The sequence below is a fragment of the Tursiops truncatus genome, chromosome 13 (assembly GCF_011762595.2).
Source record: "Tursiops truncatus isolate mTurTru1 chromosome 13, mTurTru1.mat.Y, whole genome shotgun sequence".
Lineage (NCBI taxonomy): Eukaryota > Metazoa > Chordata > Mammalia > Artiodactyla > Delphinidae > Tursiops > Tursiops truncatus.
In genome coordinates, this window is record NC_047046.1 from 69,386,399 (window position 1) to 69,406,710 (window position 20,312).

At 38.7% G+C, this 20,312-nt stretch overlaps 2 protein-coding genes across 9 annotated transcripts in view; one reads left to right on the forward strand and one right to left on the reverse strand.

Moving 5' to 3' along the window:
* Positions 1-2,584, forward strand: part of RAB27B (RAB27B, member RAS oncogene family) — a 69,747-nt gene extending 67,163 nt beyond the window's left edge. For both annotated transcript variants that reach the window (XR_012325421.1, XM_033837777.2), the window contains exon 6: positions 2,247-2,584. Coding sequence is in view for 1 of the 2 variants with exons in the window: in XM_033837777.2 (XP_033693668.1) it covers positions 2,247-2,277 (31 nt within the window). In the remaining variant the exon portion in view is untranslated. The remainder of the gene's footprint in view (positions 1-2,246) is intronic.
* An 890-nt stretch (positions 2,585-3,474) lies between these two features.
* CCDC68 (coiled-coil domain containing 68) overlaps positions 3,475-20,312 on the reverse strand; it is a 46,831-nt gene continuing 29,993 nt past the window's right edge. For 6 of the 7 annotated variants that reach the window (XM_073790748.1, XM_073790750.1, XM_004310504.4 and 3 more), the window contains 4 exons: positions 17,750-17,855; positions 16,352-16,435; positions 7,568-7,644; positions 3,475-5,139 (listed from right to left, as the gene is read on the reverse strand). In XM_073790748.1, coding sequence (XP_073646849.1) covers positions 5,082-5,139; positions 7,568-7,644; positions 16,352-16,435; positions 17,750-17,855 — 325 coding nt within the window. In that variant the 3' untranslated portion in view covers positions 3,475-5,081. The other variant, XM_019937087.2, reaches the window with a different exon arrangement.

Genomic DNA, 20,312 nt, shown 5'->3' on the forward strand with positions numbered 1-20,312 from the left:
CTATTTCTTCACCATAATAAAATGCTGAGGCAGGTGGTAATATCTCCTTTAGTTACAGACTGGTGACAGGACCAATGTTCAAGGCCAATTCAAGACCACAACCATACAGCTTCCTCTTAAATGTTCATTTGCAAAGGCTGCCTTGTTCCCAGAGTTGTTCTCCCTCCATATGTTACTTAGATAGGCTTTGCCAAGATAATGATGAGTTTTTAATTTAAAGATAAACAACTCTCCCACTGCAAGCAAATAAATCCTTGGCACCATTCTCTCAACTTTACTCCATGGTAGCAGTAATGCTGTTTCACACAGGCAGAATCTTTTGCCTCCTGGATTCATCTTAAACAATTCAAGACAAGTCAGTAGAGACTTGCTTTTCCTAATGGTTTATAGGGTGTAAAAATAGTCATAACATGCCCCCTATTGAGGAAAAAATAAGGCCATCTTGTAATGGTAGGATTTCTCTTTTTAAAACTGGATGTAAGGTATTTGTATGATCACAGTTCTCTACACCAAGGAAAATTTCATTTCTTTTTTTTTTTTGCGGGACGTGGGCCTCTCACTGTTGTGGCCTCTCCCGTTGCGGAGCACAGGCTCCGGACGCGCAGGCTCAGCGGCCATGGCTCACGGGCCCAGCCGCTCCGCGGTATGTGGGATCTTCCCGGACCGGGGCACGAACCCATATACCCGGCATCGGCAGGCAGACTCCCAACCACTGCGCCACCAGGGAAGCCCCCCTGGGGCTTATTCTTTACATGCCCGTCCCGCTGATGTCCTCCTGGCTATTCCGGAATACAGCTGGCCTGCCTGCCCCTAGGGACTCATGCACTTGTGCTTGCCTCTGCCTGGACCCCTCTTCCACCAAAAAACATCTACTTCCAATCACTTCCCTAGCATTCTTCCTATCTTTGCTTAAATATTACCTTCAAAGAGAAAGGTCTTATTTAAAATCAGTATCCTATTTAACTGACCAATCTACACACAGTTTAGTTTCAATTATCGGTCAGATAAAAATTGCCGCCACAGCCTTTCACCCCTGGTACCTCCCTTTCCCTAGGTTCTGCTTCACTTTTCTTCAGAGTCCACAGCACTTCCCTGAGTTTATCTGTTCCTCATCATTGGAAGATATTTCCATGAAGGTAGAGATTTTCCCCTTTTCTTTCTTCCCTGCCAGATGCACCTCTTCCCTCTCCCCACTGCTGTCGCCTTGGCATCTAGAACAACGCCCGGCAAATAGAGAGCCCCAATAAATATTTGGTGAAAGAAGAAATGAATGAATCTAGTGTGAGAAACGAACTGGGTGGATTGTAGAATAACATAGGGTTAACTTAAATTTTTTTTTACTACTTTATTGAAGTAAGTGTTTAAATTGTACAATTTATTGATTTTTTGTCATAAAACATACCCACGAAAATATGACCATTATCAACACACTGAACATGCTATTACTTCCTAATGTTTCCCTGTACTCCTTCACACTCTCTCCCTCTACTCTTGTCCCCAAACACTGATTTGCTCTCTGTCCCCATAAAATAATATGGTATATCCTCTGTTTTTCTACTGGATGTTTTCAAGTGTAATAATTTGATATTTATCCATTGTTGTAATATTGTGGTTTGTTTTTATTGTTGAGTTATATTTCAATATGAAGGAAGGAAGGAAGAGATGTAGGAAAGGAATCATAATATTTATGATATTTGTTTAAAGAATTTTTAGTTATTGATAGATTCATAATAGATTACTTTTGCTGTTAATTTGGATTCACAGAAAATTAGGAGAAAAATTCAAGGAGCTATCTAAATATCTGCTCACTGACAGAAACTATTTATTATGGGTTATATTGTCATTAACAGTCAAATAACAGCTACTTAATTCATTTATGCCTAATAATTTTAATGTAAAAAGAAAAACAAAACCCACAAAATATGGCATCAATTTTCTTTATTTTAAGGCATATCATAAGCAATTATTAAAATGGTATATATTATACCAATTGTTTAAACATTTCTTAATGATAATTTGTAACAATATATGTAATCAAAGTGAAACTAAGTTTCTTTTCATTTCCCACCTCCATGTAGTTACTTCATAGCCCACCTCAGACCTTCTTATCCAATACTTTGATGAGTATCATTATAAGCACAAATACTTTGACTACAATTGAGGTTTTTGTTTTTGTATTTTCTGTGTGGTACTAGTTTTAGACTAATAAATTTCATTCTCCATTGTAATGATTTTTTATCACTCAGAAACGTTTATTTAAACGAAGAGTTCAAATGATGAAGCCGAAACGATGAGGAAATAGGAAATAATCCATACGTGACCTATAAATGATCTACTGATGTTAGTAAAACAATACTTTTGTATTTGAAGAGTTCAGATCTTTTTAGGCTTCTGAAGATGCTTATTCTTATTCTCAAAAGATCCAAACACCATCCCAAAGTGAAGCTGGAGACCACATGAGCAGGTCCTACCTGTATTACATTGAACTGTACTTCTGTGTTCAAAAATGAATATAGTGAAACCCAAATAAAATTCAACAGTGTCCTTCCATTTTTGATTTGAAAATACATTATTCTAATGGAAATCATCCAGGCTGTTAGGTCAGTTAGATGGGTCCATTCCAAAAGCTCACATTTATTACAACCCAGCATGATGGTTGGGGTATAAGAGGAACCTAAGTGATCTCTAAGTGAAAGGTGAAATCTCCTACCACACGCAGATGCTTAAAGCAGAATTCATGATCCCCACACCCCTACACATGTGCCAGGAAATGCATTACCAGAAATCTTCGATGTGGCATAAAGGCATGAATGACAAAATTAGCAGATTTTTAGCAGGAAGCTTTTCTGTACTAAGTACTCACGAGGGTAGACCAACAGCGAAAGGCCAACTCATCTCAGCAAAATATTTACCTGATTAGTAAGTGTTGTTTCTGACTGTCATCCACGGCGTGGTGCAGAAAGCCAACAAAAAAGCTGTGTTTGTTAAAGTAGCAAAAAGAGAGACATTTCTATAGCTGGGAGGTGTCTCAGACCACCAGGTAGGAGTATCAATAGTCAAGTCAAAGGTTCAAATGTTCGCTCCGTAGTTAGCAGTTAGGAAAATTACTTAATCAATGACAGTATCCTCCTCTGAAGAACAGGGATAATAATATGACCTATTTCTGAGGGTTGCTGGGAGGATTAAAGAAATTAATACAGGTGAAGTACTTAGAATTGTTCCTGGCATAGGGTGACTGTGTCCTAAATGTTATTAGGTAACTACACCTTAAAAACTACAAAGCAATAAAAACAAGAAGTATGAAACTCACAAAATAGTTACGCAACATTGCAAGGATTACAGTACTTTGCTGAATTTAGAAAGATATTACTTCATCTCATTTGTAAATACCTTTAAATATTTCATAGATCATACAGATGTTTCACACTCTACCTTGAAAGGCATGAAGCATCTTTCCTGAGAAAATGTTTAGAGTTATACACCAAAGAGAATGATGAAAAAACCTACAGGTAATTCACCTTTTAGGATGACAAAGGTCTCCCATTATGCCTTTAGCTGAAGTGTGTTCTGCTTTCCTGAGTGTCAGTATGTTTGTATTACTACAAGTTAGAGTTTTCTTTTACTTATAGCAATTTCAAATTCCACCTGTAACGAATGCATGTATCAAAATGTAAGTCACTTTCATAAAATCACTAGACATATAATTCCAAGTTCATGAATTCAGATTCCTCCTGGCTGCAGACAGCAGCCACTGTTCCTTTGAACCCATAATGACTACCTTTTTAGGGAGGTATGAGCTAACAGCACTGTGTTCTGTTCTTTCCCCTAAACATTTTACTTAGATAATACTAACAAAGATCGAAAAGAAAATCAGTCACAAAGACAGAATCACAAGGTGTATTTCTTTGTGCTGATGTACGGGTTGCCTCTAGCAACCAAAGTTCAACCCCAGCTGAAGAACAGCCGCCTCCTAAGATGTTGTGAAGCAGGCAGAATTCTTGACTTTGGAGGGTTGTTTGGTTTGGGGAATTAGCTAAAAAGAATCTACTCCTTTTTCTGCCCTTAATTCAGTAGAGAATAACTCTCCCACTGACCATGGGTTAGGAGATGAATTTATATCATGGTAAGATATTTCTTATTTTCCAAAAGTCAACTTTAAAATATATCATTTATTCACACACATACACACACACAGATATCGCAGGTTCAGTACCAGAGCACCAATCTAAAGAGAATATCACAATAAAGCGAGTCATATGAAATTTCTGGTTTCCCAGTGAATCTAAAAGTCATGTTTACACTATATTGTAGCCCGTTAAGTGTGCAATAGCATTATATCTAAAAATATATATATACATACCTTAATTTAAAAACACTTTATTGCCAAAAAATGCTAACCATCATCTGACGATGCAAGGTTGCCACAAACCTTCAATTTGTAAAAAAAAAACACAGAGTCTGTGAAGCACAGTAAAAGGAATCATGCCTGTATATTCTTCCTTATATTTATGTACAGTCAGCCCTCTGTACCTGCAGGTTCCACACTGACGACTGATTGAATCCATGGATGTGGAAACCATGGATACAGAGGGCCAACTGCACTCTGCCATTTTATATATGGGACTGAGCATCCGAATGGGCTTTTGTACCCGAGGGGGCTCTGGGAACCAATCTCCTGTGGATACCTAGGGATGACTGTACATAAAAAACACTATCAAAAGGTCAAAGTTGACAACCTTAACCAGTCCCTTCAGCAAAAATCTGCCAAAAAAAAAAAATTCAGTTTTTTTTTTTTTTTTAAGTTTAAAGCAAAATTCATCTTCCATCATAGGAAAGCATCTGGTTTCTTCATCCATTAGTAAGTTTTGAAGAAAGAGGTCCTTTCTTTGAATATATATTGGTTTGATTTTCTGAAATGTCATCTTCCTGCAAAGTTATTGATGTATACATTAAATATAATACAATACATTCCATTAAATACTGTCATTGAGCAGTTTTAATATGTAAATTTAGACTGTGTTTCAAGGAGTAAGTAAGACGCAGGTAGTGGTCTTTCTCATTCAGATCTTCAGCCAGGCGCCTCATTTCCGTAGCCTAACCAACATCAAATATGGGGTCATGCTTTCAGTCTTCAATTCACTGTAGAAAAGACCACACAATTCTCAAAATCGAGCACATAAAGCTTTACTGACATAACTGCTGTACCACCTTCATTACCATCTCCACTACTGCTGTACTACCAAGTCTGAACAAATTGCTTTAACCGAGTTGATGATGGTTAATTGATTCTAATTCCCCATGAGGCACAGTAGAAGCACGTTATGGATGCATTAACCTTAGGTAAATGCATCTGGTTGTAAGAGGACAGGAGTGAGGAAGAGTGAGGGTGTGTCTGCCCTTCTACTCAGTGAAGACGTGCACCAGAGTGACTTGGAGATGGGACACACAAATAGACTGTTCTGTCAGGACGTTTTAGTTCTGTGGGTTTCTCATAGCCTAAACGTCTCTCCTCACTGTGTGAGTCTAGTTTAAAAAATATGTATACACACACACACACACACACACACACAAATATACACACGCACATATCAATATGTGTGTGCACACATATATGTATATATGTGTGTTTTATTGTTGCTGTTTTGCTGTTTTCTAACAACCTGATCCTTAATACCCAGCAAACCATTTCTTTGGTGTTCAACTTAAGAAACATCTATACGTTCTAATGCTTGGGGAAAAAAAAAACTTTTTTTTTTTTCCTGCACTGACTGAGAGAATTCTATTTTATGAGTGATTTAAGAGATTTGCCAAGATTAATTTTTAAATATATGTGATGCTTGTTTTTCTTTGCATTAACAGCTACTTTTACATTCTAATTCCTCCCGAGAGTTATAATTCCATTCTACGTTGGTGAATCTAGACTTACCAAACCATACTACCACTTACATTCTCAAACGGCCAATTGGTCAGATTTCATTTGGCAAACATGAGACCTACCATTATAGATATATCATTACTGTTGGAATATCTACCAAAATTATAAAACAAAGGGCATATTCATTCCAGTTTCCCTATTTCAATTAGGAAAATTTCCCATTTGACCTTTCCTCAGTCATAGGGAGAAAAAAAGTCTTTAAAACTACCTTTATTAATGAACTGCAGCTAAAGAACTGGCCATAGAAGTCATTCTCCCAAACTCATCCCCTCTGTACCAGCCTGAGTCTCATCACGCAATACTGGAGTCAGTACAATATGGAGACCACGTGTTGCTCCTTCCTCTGCTCCACTCTGGCTCCATTCCCTCCAGGGTCAAAACAGCTGAGGTTGGCCATGATACCTCACTACCCCAAGAGGATGTATATGGTAAAGGAGCTAAAATCGACCATCCTCCCTTTCCTTGGAAAGTCATGCTTCCCTTTCTATTCTAAACTCTTCAACTCTTCCTGCTCTGAAATGTCTGCTTCTCTTACTGCTTCTAAAATGTGGGCATTTCACTTCCTCTTTCAATACTTCTTGGGCTTAATTTTCCTTTTTAGACGTTGCAGGGCTATTGGCCAAAAAGTTAATGACTTAGCCTCTGGGGGCCCAAAGATTTTAGAAGACTTGATGCATAATGCTTCATCTCTAGTCTCTAATTACATACATCATTAGCAAAGTGAAGCATGGTTGCAGGGTGTCTTGAAGAGGGAGAAAGATCTACTTGACTCCCTAGACTGGGGCTAATCATAGGGGACCTGATTCTCCACGTCAGGCACTGTGCAGAAGAGAGTTTCAGAAAATGGGTTTCGGCCCTAGAGAGACTAGGCTGGAAATTCAAAAGTTGCTAGAACAGGAAGTTTTTAGTCACTTTCTAAATGATTCATGTAATTACAGACTGTTTTCTTTTAAGTGATAATTTCATGGAATTTTATGGAAATGAGACTTGAGCCCAGAAGGCTTTTTTTTTTTTTTTTTTAACAAACCTGTCACTTCTGATTCTGTCAAAATTAGAAAGTGATTTGATGGTTTCGACTATTATTTCCATTGCTTTAGGGGTCATTATCATTGCTTCATTCATTCGTTATTAGGTAGTTGTTGAAGACACTTGCCTTTAACAATGCAGGAAATAAAGGGAAAAACAAGGAACTATTCCTGCCCTCTTGACACTTACAATCGACTTGAGAGACAGACATGGAAACCTAAATAAATACACATGATTTATGATTAAAATGCCCATCGGTGACACAGAAAATATGAGCAATGGAGGAACAAGGATGGTGGAGGAGATAATCTGTACTGTTTGGATGAAGCCAAGACTGGGCTTGTTTTATGCCAAAGAAGAGGAAAAACGATATCTAAATTTGTTCATTCATTTACTCATAAAGTAAGTATTCGTATATCAGGCTTCAAGGATTCAGTGGTTAACAAGATTAATAGAGTTCCCACTCTCAAAGAACTGGGAGACAGACCGTAAACACGTGATTACGTAAGTACTAATTGAATGGATAATTTCTCAAGTGGTATAAATGTCAACGGTGTTCAACAGGAGTCGTGAAGGCAGATGGTGGGGGCGGAAGAGAGGCCTTACCTTGTAGAGACGGCCTTGGATACCTTCGGCCTAGGAATTTCAGACCAAAGTGCCACCTTGGTTTTTAGTTCTTTGTTCTGAAATAGAAAACAAAAATTGTGCAGAGATCACATGCATGTTAGCACATTTACTAGCCATGTGCTTAGTGTTTCTGGACGACCCACCATCTACATCCCTCTTTAGCAGTAAGTCTGTTGTTTCAGTCACTGTATTAGAACACAGAACATAGCCAGTTGCGAGTCCCCAAATATTACTTCTGAAAATACAAACACTCCTTGAAAAATGCATAATTTACCAAGGGATTCAAATTCAGTCTTCTGACTTAGCCTCTGAAATTCAACAGCTGAACTCTCTGTTTCAATTTACAGTTTCTTTTATATGGACAGATGCGAAGAACTTCATGAAAGAACTCTATCAAAGAACCTTTTGAAAGACACGCACAATATTTATTACACATTTGTCTTTCTTGTGCAATCTCTTGATTAGAAACTCCATGAAAATAGGCACCATCTGTTCTTTTGGTTCACGGCATCCTTAGCCTCAATTTTCTCATTGAAGCCTCAGTTTCTTCATCTCTAGTAGTAGTGGTCCTGACTACCATATATAAGGTGGAAGAAACAGATATCATACGACCATAATATTTTAAATCTGGAAGCACCTTGGAATTCTGGGAGATAATGCAATGGCTAATAACGGGAAGGGAAAGCGTTTAAGTTTTCAGGTACAAATCCTAGCACAACCACTTGCTAGCTGTGTGACCTCATTTAGTTTACTTATCCTCTCTGTGCCTAATTTCCTCATCTGTATTAACAGATATGATCATAGTCTCTTCTTCACAGGTTCTGAAATGAAATAAAAGTACATAAACTACTCAGCTTGGTGTCTGGCACAGGTTTTAAGACTGAAAGGCAGCTGGTTATGACTTTCTAGTCCAAGGCCCATTATTATATATTATATATAAAAACTGAGGTCCAAAGAGTTTAAGTGCCCAACATCTTGTTCAGGGCAGAACTGAAGATTCAAAGTCAGGTCCTCCGATAAATGGGAAGGAAATCCAAAAAAGAGGGGATATATGTATAAGTATAGCTGATTCACTTTGCTGTACAGTAGAAACTAACACAACATTGTAAAGCAACTATACTCCAATAAAAATTAATAAAAAGAAAAAGTGAAAGAAAAAACCCCCACAAAGCCAGGGCCTCCCAGTCCAGAGACAATACTTTCTCTACAATGCAGCAAAGCCAAACAATTGCTTTTTACAGATCTGGAAAGTGAGACTTTCCAGTGAAGACTCATGCCCAAGGTTGACTTGCCAGTTGGCTGCATGGGCAGGCCAGAAGTCCTTCAAGGATACATCTGTACAGAAAGTTCTGGGCCTGAAGTAACCGTGGGAGGAAGGCAGAAGAGACACCACGGCTTTCAAAGAACAGCAACACACCAGCTCCCTTCCCGTGTAGGAAACGAAGGACTGAATAAAAGTTATTTTGTAAGACTCCATCTGCTGGTTTGGAGTAAGCCAGCACCAGAATGCATGGTTTTGGGAAATAGACACCAGAATTTTGATGGAAGCAGAAGAGTTCATAATTCTGAGTACCTAGCAAATGTCAAGACTTTTGCCTGGTGTTTTCCAGACATTCTTTTCTTCGATATAAACTCATCTCTGAGGAATAACTTTCATTGTTGTTATGTATGTGAAAGAAATAAAGCTGGCAAAACTCAAATTGACGAGGAACCTTGCTTCCAATGACCCACAGGTAGTATATGCAGCATGGGTCTGCAAATGTGCAGGCTTTATGCAGGCCTGTCTGACTCCAAAGCTCATGCTCTTTTCCCTGCAAGATGTTATTTTTCTGTGACCAGAGGAATTCGCCCAGCCTCCTTATATTACAAATAAGCAATCGGTGGACCCCAGGAGATAAAGAGATTCAGTGATTTCTGAAAGGGTTCCAGGTATGATATATAGGAAAGAGAAGACAGCAAACTGTCAGGGAATTAATCAACAATGAATCTACCCCAAACATCCAGCCCCCCGCAATACATCCAGTTACTCGGTCCCTGCCATGTCTGCAGCACCATACCAGTAGCAGAGGGAATGTGACACAGCACAAGAAAGGATAGTATCTTCCCTTTTAGTACACAGGATGCACCGTATGGTGGAGGTGATAAACATGTGACCATTCAAAAATTAAAAATAAATTAATTAAATGCGATTCAAGAGATGCCATAAGGCAGCCAGTAATTCAAAGGTATAAACAGAAATCAGTGTGACTAGAATAATTTTCCTACACAAGGACGTTTAACCTGGACCTTGAAGACAAGGTGAAATGGGTTAGGTGGAAAAAAGGGAGAGAAAAAAGATGAAGACACAATTCTTTAAGTGTAGTCCTGGAATCAACAATCGGAACATCCCCTGGGAACTTATTAGAACTACAAATCCTCAATTCCCAACCAAGCCATTGGACCAGAAATCCGGGGTGGCCAGGTGATGTGTTTTAAGATATTCATCAGATGATTCTGATGTCTGCTCACATCGGAGAGCCACTGGACCAGAGTAGTTTTAAATGTTGGTTGTATATTGGAATTACCTGGGAGATTTACAATCTAGTGATGCCTGGGTCCTACCCCCAAAGTTTCCATTTAATTTGGTTGTAATCTAGGTTCAGGAGTTTTCAAAACTCCACAGGTGATACTAATGTACAGTTAAGATGAAGAACTACTGAACTAAGGAAAGCAGAGACAAGATGTGAATTTTGTACCTTCTTACCCCTCGGCATCTACACAGAATAATAACTAAAAGATGGAGCAAAAATCTTCACACATGAATCATTTCACTGTGATATTTCAAGAGTTAAGCACTTAAGTCTCACTCAGGAAATGTACTTCAGATTTGACAAATTGATGATATAGATGTTCCTTGTATAATGGAGATATATCGAATATACACTCCAAACAAGTGCAGGCATATATCAGGGCCAAGTACGTGGCTAAGAAAAACTCCTCTCTGTACAGTACTTTACAAGTTATGAAGCACAACTCGAAACACAATATCATGATGACAACAAGCATTGGAATAAAAATATTTTTGTGGCTGGACAAGTATGTAAAAGCTATTTGGAGTTTTTCCAAAATAAACTCCTACTTTCTGAAGTTGTTGCCTTCCAAACATTGCAGAAGCATAAGAGTTATCAGCTTAGACTGTCTTTATTTTCATATATTTCAACTTCTGTGATGATTTATTTCATCTACTGGATTTAGGTCTTCATTTTTTTTATTTTATTATTTTTTGTGTGGTACGCAGGCCTCTCACTGTTTGTGGCCTCTCCCATTGTGGAGCACAGGCTCCGGACGCGCAGGCTCAATGGCCATGGCTCACGGGCCCAGCCGTTCCATGGCATGTGGGATCTTCCTGGACCGGGGCACAAACTCGTGTCCCCTGCATTGGCAGGCGGACTCTCAACCACTGCGCCACCAGGGAAGCCCTAGGTCTTTATTTTTGATTCATGGGCTTTCATATGCTTTTCTTTAACTAGAACAACCAAATGCATGAGTTTTCATCATTAGTTTACAAAATTACAAATCAATGACCAGAGTAAGTCCACCATTATTATGACTCAATCCAAGGATAGTTCACGGACACAGTTTTCCAAAAGAACCTAATTTTTGCATACTTAAACTTCTAGCAACATGCTCTTGGAAGTAAATTAAATTTTAGGGATGATGGTGATTACATAAAGTAGGATACTCTTCAAAGTCTAGAAAATGGAGTAATTTCTGAAGATGCATTTTCATATGAGCATGTCATTAGTGAAGAAGTTAGAAATGTGTGAAATGTGAGATGAATTTCAGAGCTGTAAATTAAGATGATGAAAGATATGCCAAAGTAGAAAGAAAAGTAAATAATTTTGGCAGAGTTAAGCAGAAATTTTCTGGTGATACTTAAAAGAGGTTTAAAATCCTGAAAGATTGAAAAGAAAAAAAAGGACAGAGTTAGATGAGTGAATTTTATCCCCTTGTTGGGGGGGGGGAGAGGGTGGGAAGTCCTTGGTAGGATAGAAAAGAATACACAGAAAAAAGTATTAGTTTCCATGAGTCAAAAAACTGGAAAACAGAAAAACATTTAATGTAGTAACTGTGACAATGGCTAAAATACATACAAATGATTCTGCAAATTTAACATTATATCTGTTCATTTAGACTCAAATGCAGCCGAGTGATTTTGAACAAGTGTCTTAACTTCTCTGAATCTCAGTTTAATCCCTGAGGGAATAAATAATAATTTTCTCCCAGAGTAGCTTTGAAGATTAAACAAAATGAAGTATGTAGCATGCCTTAAAAGAGATGAGTTATTATGGATGAGAAAACTATGTTGTCTGTATGGTTTAGATAGTTGATGTCTTTAAAAGGGTTGTTCAGCTCTGGTGACCAATTTTTCACAAACTGAATCGGCTCACACCGTTATTTCAATATAGGATAGTCCTAAGTTTGTGTGCAAGATAGTGCACCCCTGCGTGCCCTCCCAGTTTAAGATCTTCATAACGAAGCATTGACTAGGGCTAGACTAGAAACAGGTTCACTCCAGCTCAAGCACTTACTAAATTCAGGTACCTGGTCCAAGATCACAGGCTCAGAGATGCTCTTCCTGACTCCCATCACTTTATAACTGTCACATTGTTTTACTCTTCTTGGAGCAGTTACCCGTCCCTAATTAAGTTGTATACTTACTTGTTTATGTATTTACTGTATGTATCTTCAATTAAAATAAAGCTAGATGAAGTCAGGACAGTGTGTCCTGTTCCTACTATGTACCTACCACTTAGAACATTTCCTGGTACATCATAAACACACAAAACTATTTGCTGAATAAATAAACTAATGTGGCTTGGCCGGGCTTTTTAAAGCTGAAAAGGGCGTTGTAACATTCCTTACAGTGAAGGAAATGATTTATCTACTGAAGACAAAAAATTTTGAGGTCATAAAAGACATTCATCAATACTGCTTTATCTGAAGACTTTTTTAAATAAAAGAGAATGTTAGAAAATAGTAGTTTGAATCAACTTCATACAGAGAATCTTAGGCAGTACTGAGAGATGCTGTCCCATCAATGTGGGCAGACTGCATCCAACCAAGAAGTTTCCATGAGGAGAACACAATCTATTGCTTCCTCCTATGACACTGAGTGGCTAGTCAGCAATTATTTGCTAAATTTGGGGATATAGAAGTAGTGCAATGGAAGCAATACATTATTCTGGTCTAACTATTATACCAAAAGGCCAATTGGATAATGTAGTGTATAGGTTAAGTTGCCGGTTTACTTAGGACAATAAAATTAGCTTTGGGGATGATATAAATAGAGACACAACTAAAAATATAAGATTGAATTAGAAGCAGTAGCACCATTGATGCCCTGACTCTGTGATGAGGGCTAACACTTAATTAGACATGACCAGAGCCTAGGACCATAATGAAAGATCAGAGAAAGACAACAATCTCTCCAATTAAAATGTATTACAGATGTATGATAATTAAAGCAGTAGGGCATTGGAGCCAAATAGGCAGATACACCATTGGAACAGATTTCCAGCATAAAAATTTAGTCTAGGATATATCAGCATTTCAAAATCATGAAGGAAGGCCAGACTGCTCAATAAAGTGAGACAACTAAAAAATTAGATCCCTACCTTACACCGGACTGCCTTGAATTACAGATAAACTTGGATCTAAATGAGAATTCCGTGTCCCCTGCATCGGCAGGCGGACTCTCAACAACTGCGCCACCAGGGAAGCCCTAAGCACATGTGTTTTTCATCTCTACTTTCTTAGATTTCATTAGAATGATACCAAAGGATTTTTAAATATTGAAATCCCTTAGTAATAAAGAGGAAAAAAGAGGGCTATTAGCAGATCAGAAATGTCAGAACTGAAAGACTGAATGTGAGTAAAGAGTTAACTGCAAGAGCAGAGGCAGCAGCAGGTGAGGCTGTGGCAGCTGAGGGAGATGTCTGATCCAGCAGACATGGAAATTCAGAGAACACAGATCAACAATCTTAAAAATGGATAGTCTTCGAGTTACCAATTCAACTTCTAAAAATGTATCTTAAGGGAGGAAGTAATTATACAAATAATCGGTAACGTTTGTAAAAGTCTGTTGAATTCATTGCTGTTTACAAAAGCTGTACTGGAAAACAATCCAACAGCAGGGATTAAGTTAACTAAGTTATTTCATAGCAATACAATGGAAACCTTGGTGGCTCTTTAAAAAGATAATGTAAATTTAATTTGCCTGGTAAGCAAAGACTTTCTTGTTATACTGTTCTATAGAGAAAAAGAGCCCTTAGCATGGCCTAAAGGCTTTTTATGATCTAGCACCTTCCTACCTTTCCAATGTCATCCTACGCTATTTACAGCTTTTAGATTAGAAGCACCCACAATGGCCTCCTGTCTGGCTACCTGACAGGCCCTACCACCCAGTTTTCCACAAAGGTCATATTGAAATTCATTTTCTTAGAGAGATTGTTCCCATCCACCAATCTAAATGGTCCGTATACATTCCTCCATCCAGGTATTATTGCCCAGAGTATTTTGTCCTTTTCCTGCAGAACTTTTCCAAGATATTATTAGTTACATATTAATTTATTTGTATCTATCTCCCTCATCAGTTAGTAAATTCCAGACAGCAGGGCTCATGTCTATTTTGTTCAACATTGTTTATCCAAACGTAGTGCCTACACCATAGTAGCCACTCAATAAGTATTTATAGGGGCTTCCCTGGTGGCGCAGTGGTTGAGAGTCCGCCTGCCGATGCACGGGACACGGGTTCGTGCCCCAGTCCGGGAAGATCCCACATGCCGCGGAGCAGCTGGGCCCATGAGCCATGGCTGGTGAGCCTGCGTGTCCGGAGCCTGTGCTCCGCAACGGGAGAGGCCACAACAGTGAGAGGCCCACGTACCGCAAAAAAAAAAAAAAAAAAAAAAAAAAAGTATTTATAGACTTACGTAACTAATGATATGAAAAAATTGTTGAAACAAATAAAAGTTTAAAAACACAATAAAATGATGCCATATATAGTCTGTATCTCTAATATATACACACAAGTATGTAACAGGCACAAAATTCCCACAGAAATAGAGATATACACAACTGTGCTGAATAATTGCCCTTGGATGGTATGTTTGAGTGGTTTTCTTGTTATATTTGCTCATCCATGTTTCCTAATTTGTATGGGATGAATGACCATATGTTAGTTATGTAAAAAAATAAAAAACAGTTATTAAAATATTATAAGAAAAATATTTATAAGAAAAAATATTTTATCAAGTAACATTTGTCAAAAGGCCACTACATAAGAAAAGTTGGGAGGAAATGCGTTTAAAGACATTTCTTAGGAGGAGGGGCTCTAATGCGACATAAATCACATCACCTGATGTAAACTAACCGATTTACATCTTACTTAGGTGAGAATCTAAGGAAAACCCAAGACGCGATGAGCTTACCCTCTAAAATAAAGAGAACAGTGGTCCCAGGAAGGTAGAAAGGGCAAAACAGGGGGATGGTTCCAAAACTTAAGTTGCAAAATATTTACAACCTCTTTATGTTATTATGATTTTTTTCTTCTGTTTGAGGGAAGCAGAAAGAATGTGGTGGTGGAAAGAATGGTGAGGCGTGTGCTGGGAGTCCAATCATGGAGCTCCTCTCTGGTCTGTCCTGGGGAAGAGAACAGCTCCAAAAGATAAGCAGGTTTCCAAGGAAGACAGAGCATCTCTGGACAGGACAACGTGACACACAGAGAAGTCACAATGCTGAGGGATGCAGTAGAAAAGATGACCAGGTCTAGGCGGTCCGTGATGAGCTATTCAACAGAGACAGAAGGGGTGACACTGAGCACAAAGCAGAGCTGGGCTGGAGACACCTGGGGGTCGTCAGGTGCTCCAATAACCACAGGGCTTCTCTGTACTTCCTGTGAGGTAGGGGTACCACCAGCCTAGGACTGCAGCTCAACACCTGAAAAGGGCTTCCCCAGTCAAGGCGGGGATGAGTGGGCAAAAGTAAAGCACATCTTATCACAGTGTAGTATAAAGGTTTATGATAAGTTTTAAAACACTGAAACATAAGAAAATTTCAATTGGCTTCTTGAAGTAGGTGAGCCCTGAGGCGAAGCTTGGATGCCCTGATGGATACGGATGGAGAAAGAGGAGGAATAGTAAGTCTCAGGACGGGGGAAAGAAACAAAGACAGGAGACAGCAGACCCGGCTATCTGGCTAGAGCTGAGTTCACGCAAGAGAGGCCTTGACCAAGCTTCTAACTCAAGTCCACATCGAGAGATAGTATCACTGGTCTCCCCAGTAGAGAAAGTATTCTGGAACATTTGAATAAACTTTCAACAATTCTTTAGTAATATTTAATATTAATAATTTAATAATATAAAATTATGTTTAATACTTAATATTTTAATAATGATTAAGAGTACCTCCCCCACAAAGCTATAATTCTTATACATAGAAGATGCACACACACACTCACAAAAAGGCATTCATACCCACATAGAGACACATGCATGTCCTCACACATACACCTAGACACATCACACACAATCACACAGACACATTCACATACAATCACACAGACACATTCACATACAGACATACTTGGACACAGTGTCACACTGGCACACCATCGCACACAAGCACTCACAAACACACAGGACACATTCGTACGCAGGCTCACAGATATACTGAACACACACATACTCACTTCATACTGAAATATAGAACAGGTTCCCTCCTTACCTGGGCTTCAAGTATGTTAACTTTTTCTTTCAGATCTTCAATTCTTTTATCTTGTTCTTTTAAATTATTTTTTAAGCCTTCCATCTAAGATTTAAGAAACACAAATGCAAAAATCTTGTCAGGCAACAGAGAATAGTTCCTTAAGTCAGAAATTGTACAGGTTTCTGTGGTCAAGTAATGTTTATCAAATCAACAAAATTAAATCCCAAGCATTGGCGGACTCAGCAGGCTACAGAAAATAACAGGACAAATTGGCACCTGGGGATGAGAGCACACAGACAGTGCAATTAAACACTTTAATCTTTAGAAAACCTGTTTAAACCAAACTCAGCAGGAGTGCATCCTGTGGAAGCAACACTGGTCCTTGTTCTGTCTCAGCCACCTAACATTTTCATCCTGCACAGGCAGAGGCCAGGGGACATGATGCAAGGCCATGGTCTGGCATGGGGAAGCTCCCTGCGGCAGAGATCTGGTCAACCAGCAGCATATTAAGGTGAGCCCACTTGCTTTGGAAGAAAAGCATCTGTTAAGAGGCAACGTGGAACTGGGGGATGTGGGGTGATATCCAGGATGGTGCCAGAAGAGAAGAAACACGTGGATTCCAAGGCTAGCTCTATCATTTAACTACTGTGGGCCTCAGTTTTCTCATCTGTAAAATGAGGACATGGGATGCCCCCTCTGTCCTCCCTGACTTGCAAGTGCTATGACTCAATTCTCTGGCTGTTTGGAGAGGTCCTACCGCAGCAAGCATGAATGTTACATTTATGTCAAGAAGGCATTTGAGTTATTTAGAAGTACTCCTTTTAGAAACAAATATTAAGTAGTTTAAAAAAAAAAAAAACGAATGGATGAAGTTCTGGTTTTAAGTCTAAAGCAGATTCCCAAACCAGATCAATACAAATCTGGATGTAAACTGTATGAGTATGCAATTCACCATCCATCTGGCTGCCATCACGACGACCTCTTCTCTTTCACCTGCCAAGATGTTCCCAGCGAGGAAGGGCCAGGTTACAGCCCTGTACTAACACACCCTCTACGTAAATTAACCACTTATGAGGTTATGAAAACAGATCATTTCTTCTTCAAGAAAGGGCTGAACCTCCTAATCTACAAAATCTGCTAAAGAACAGCGTGCGTTATCTGGCTCAGAACACTTAAAAAAAAAAACATCGAAAGAGCAAACACAATTTCCCACATATCTTCGTTGAGAACATCACAGGTGTCGGCACAGAGACAAAAGAGGACACTGAAAACAGAGCCTTGTCACGTGGGGATAAAAAGGAAATGTCAACGGGGAGAAGAATCTCAGTGCTCGTAGAGTCCAGGCAAGCCACATGTATTTGGTCTCCTCACTGGAAACACACTAGCTACTGCAGAAACACACTTGATTAATCTGACCTCCTGGATGACACTGCGCAGGCTCTGGTGCTGGGAGTGAATCACAGACTGCAGATGAGAGATCTGCTCCTGGAGGAGGGAAATCTCCTTTTGAAGATCCTGGCAACTGGAAATGCAAAGGAAAAAAAGAGAGAAAGGTTTGCTAAAGCATTATACAGCTATTTTTACAGCTGTGCTACCAGGATCTCCTCACTGACTCTACTGCTGGGCAACATGTAGGTAAGATGCCCAGGGTCCCTTATGCCAAACAAGACACACTGAAGATAAACAGTCATGAAGCATGCTCTGATTAGCTCAGACATGAACTTGAATGAGAGGATCGATTCATGTCCAAAGCTCCTCTCTGGCCACCTGTGACTCCCTCCCTCCAGCAGGTAGTTGAGTCAAGTTGCATCGAACCAGGTGAAGCACTTATATATCTAATCTGTCTCACCTAAGAGCATCCACAGACCTAGCGTCCATCAGAGCACACACATATGGGATAGTAGCGTTAGAACATGGGGCCAGGAATGGAGACTTAACACACATATCAGAAACCAACTTCCAAGGATACAGGGCTTAGTATAGGTTGTGAATTGCCTGTTTTGTCTTTCTTTTTTTTTTGGCTTCCTATTTTTGTTAATTCTACTACATGTAAATAAGGCAAGGAAAGAAAAATTAAATTCCAGCTAATATTTTGAGTCCACATGAACCATGGTGAAGAAAGATGAGTGAAGTTTGAATTTAGATTATTCATCCTTTCCCAAAGCTCCATTTAAGTAACTGGTATTGATTACATGCCTTTTGACTATTTCTCTTCTTGCCAATGTTATTAGAGTTTGAGGCAAAATGCCTGAGACAAGACCCCTAAACTTGGGAGCATTGTAATTTTGGAGTCACATAACCTTTCTAAGCCTCAGCATAACAGGTATAACAATCCCTACCTTTACAGCATTGAAAGATTATACGGTACACTTAAAGAGATAAAGTGAATGTGCTTTCTGAAAACGAGCGTTTTATAAAGTAATATATTATTTTAGCTTATTAAGGTTTCACAATTAGTAGCCAACGTCCAATTCAATCGCAATTCTGATTTTCACAGTCTCTACAAATATTACAAAGGTCATAGAAATTCATGTGACACTACGGCGGAACTTGTTCTCATTTTTTTCAAAAGAGTCTCCATTTTGTTTTACATCATGTACTAAAACATTGCTTCTCAAACTTAATATGCATTGGAGGATCTTGTTAAATTGTCAGGGATCTTGTTAAGATGCACATTCTAATCCGATAGCCTGGGGAAGGGCTTGAGAGTCTGCATTTCCAACATGCTCCCAGGTGTTCCAGTGATTTTGCTGGTCCATGAGCCAGGCTTTGAGTGCTTTGAGTAGCACAGCACTAATCCACTACAGTTGTCTCAATAATGTTTAATATACAGTAAGGTCACTCAAAGCCAAGTAACTTTCAGGCAATTTGCAATATTTAAGACAGTCTTGATTTTTTCCCTTGTTCAGTTTTGTATGAGAGAGCTTTAAAAAGAGTTTGTTTTACTGTAGAAAAAATTAATTTCTATAAAACTATAGAAATGTTTGCACAAGTACAAATGATGTATAATGATAGTCATTATTATTTATTTATCTTATGGAATGAAATAATTTATATTATAAAATACTGTACAATTACACAATGTATGTCACAAAATATACGTGAAATGTAGTTCATTATACAATTTATATCAAAGATGATGTTACAGAATATTATAAAAGGATGGTCTTTTCAACAAATGATATTGTGACAACTGGATACTCATAGGAAAAAATGAAAAAGAAAATTAATCCTAACCTCGCTTCATCAAAAAAATAAATTCCATGTAGATAAAACCGGAGACCCAAAAAACTTTCAAAAGATAATACAGAAGAGCATCTTCATGAATTTGGAATAGAGAAAGATTGTTCAAATAGAGCTTAGAACAGTATTACCTGCAAAGTAAAAGATAAGTTTGACTAGACAAAAATTTTAAACTTCTAGTCATCAAATCAGAGTGAGTAGGATAGCCTCAAAATCTCGGTAACATAAATGACTAATAAAGGCATTGTATCCAGAATATATAAGGAACATCTACAGATCAATGGAACAGGAACTCAGCATAAAAATTAGAAAGTGACTCAAAAAGGCATTTCACAAAAACAGATGAGTCGTGGACATAAGGATCAAAGTGACACGGAGGCAAACGGAAATCTGGCCCACAGCTGGTGCTAAGATTCAAAATTGCTCCAGAGAGAAGGGAAAAAAAGAGAAAAGAAAAGGAGGAAAGAGGAGCCAGACTCAGGACTTTCCTGGGGAGTAATGAGAAGGAACTCGGGATGCTTTGCGGAGCCAGGTCGGCTTTGAAAATTCATAAAATATGAAAATACCGTATGTTATTAAAGGTGAGTATTCAAAATGGTCTCATCGTGTCTTATGATGACCCAGAACTCGGGGACTGAAAAGAAAAATAGTCTTTAGAAGGATGGGAGTGGGTAGATATGTTCTCCAAAATAGAAAACTCAGGAGATTTCCCCATGTATTTCAGGAGAATATTACC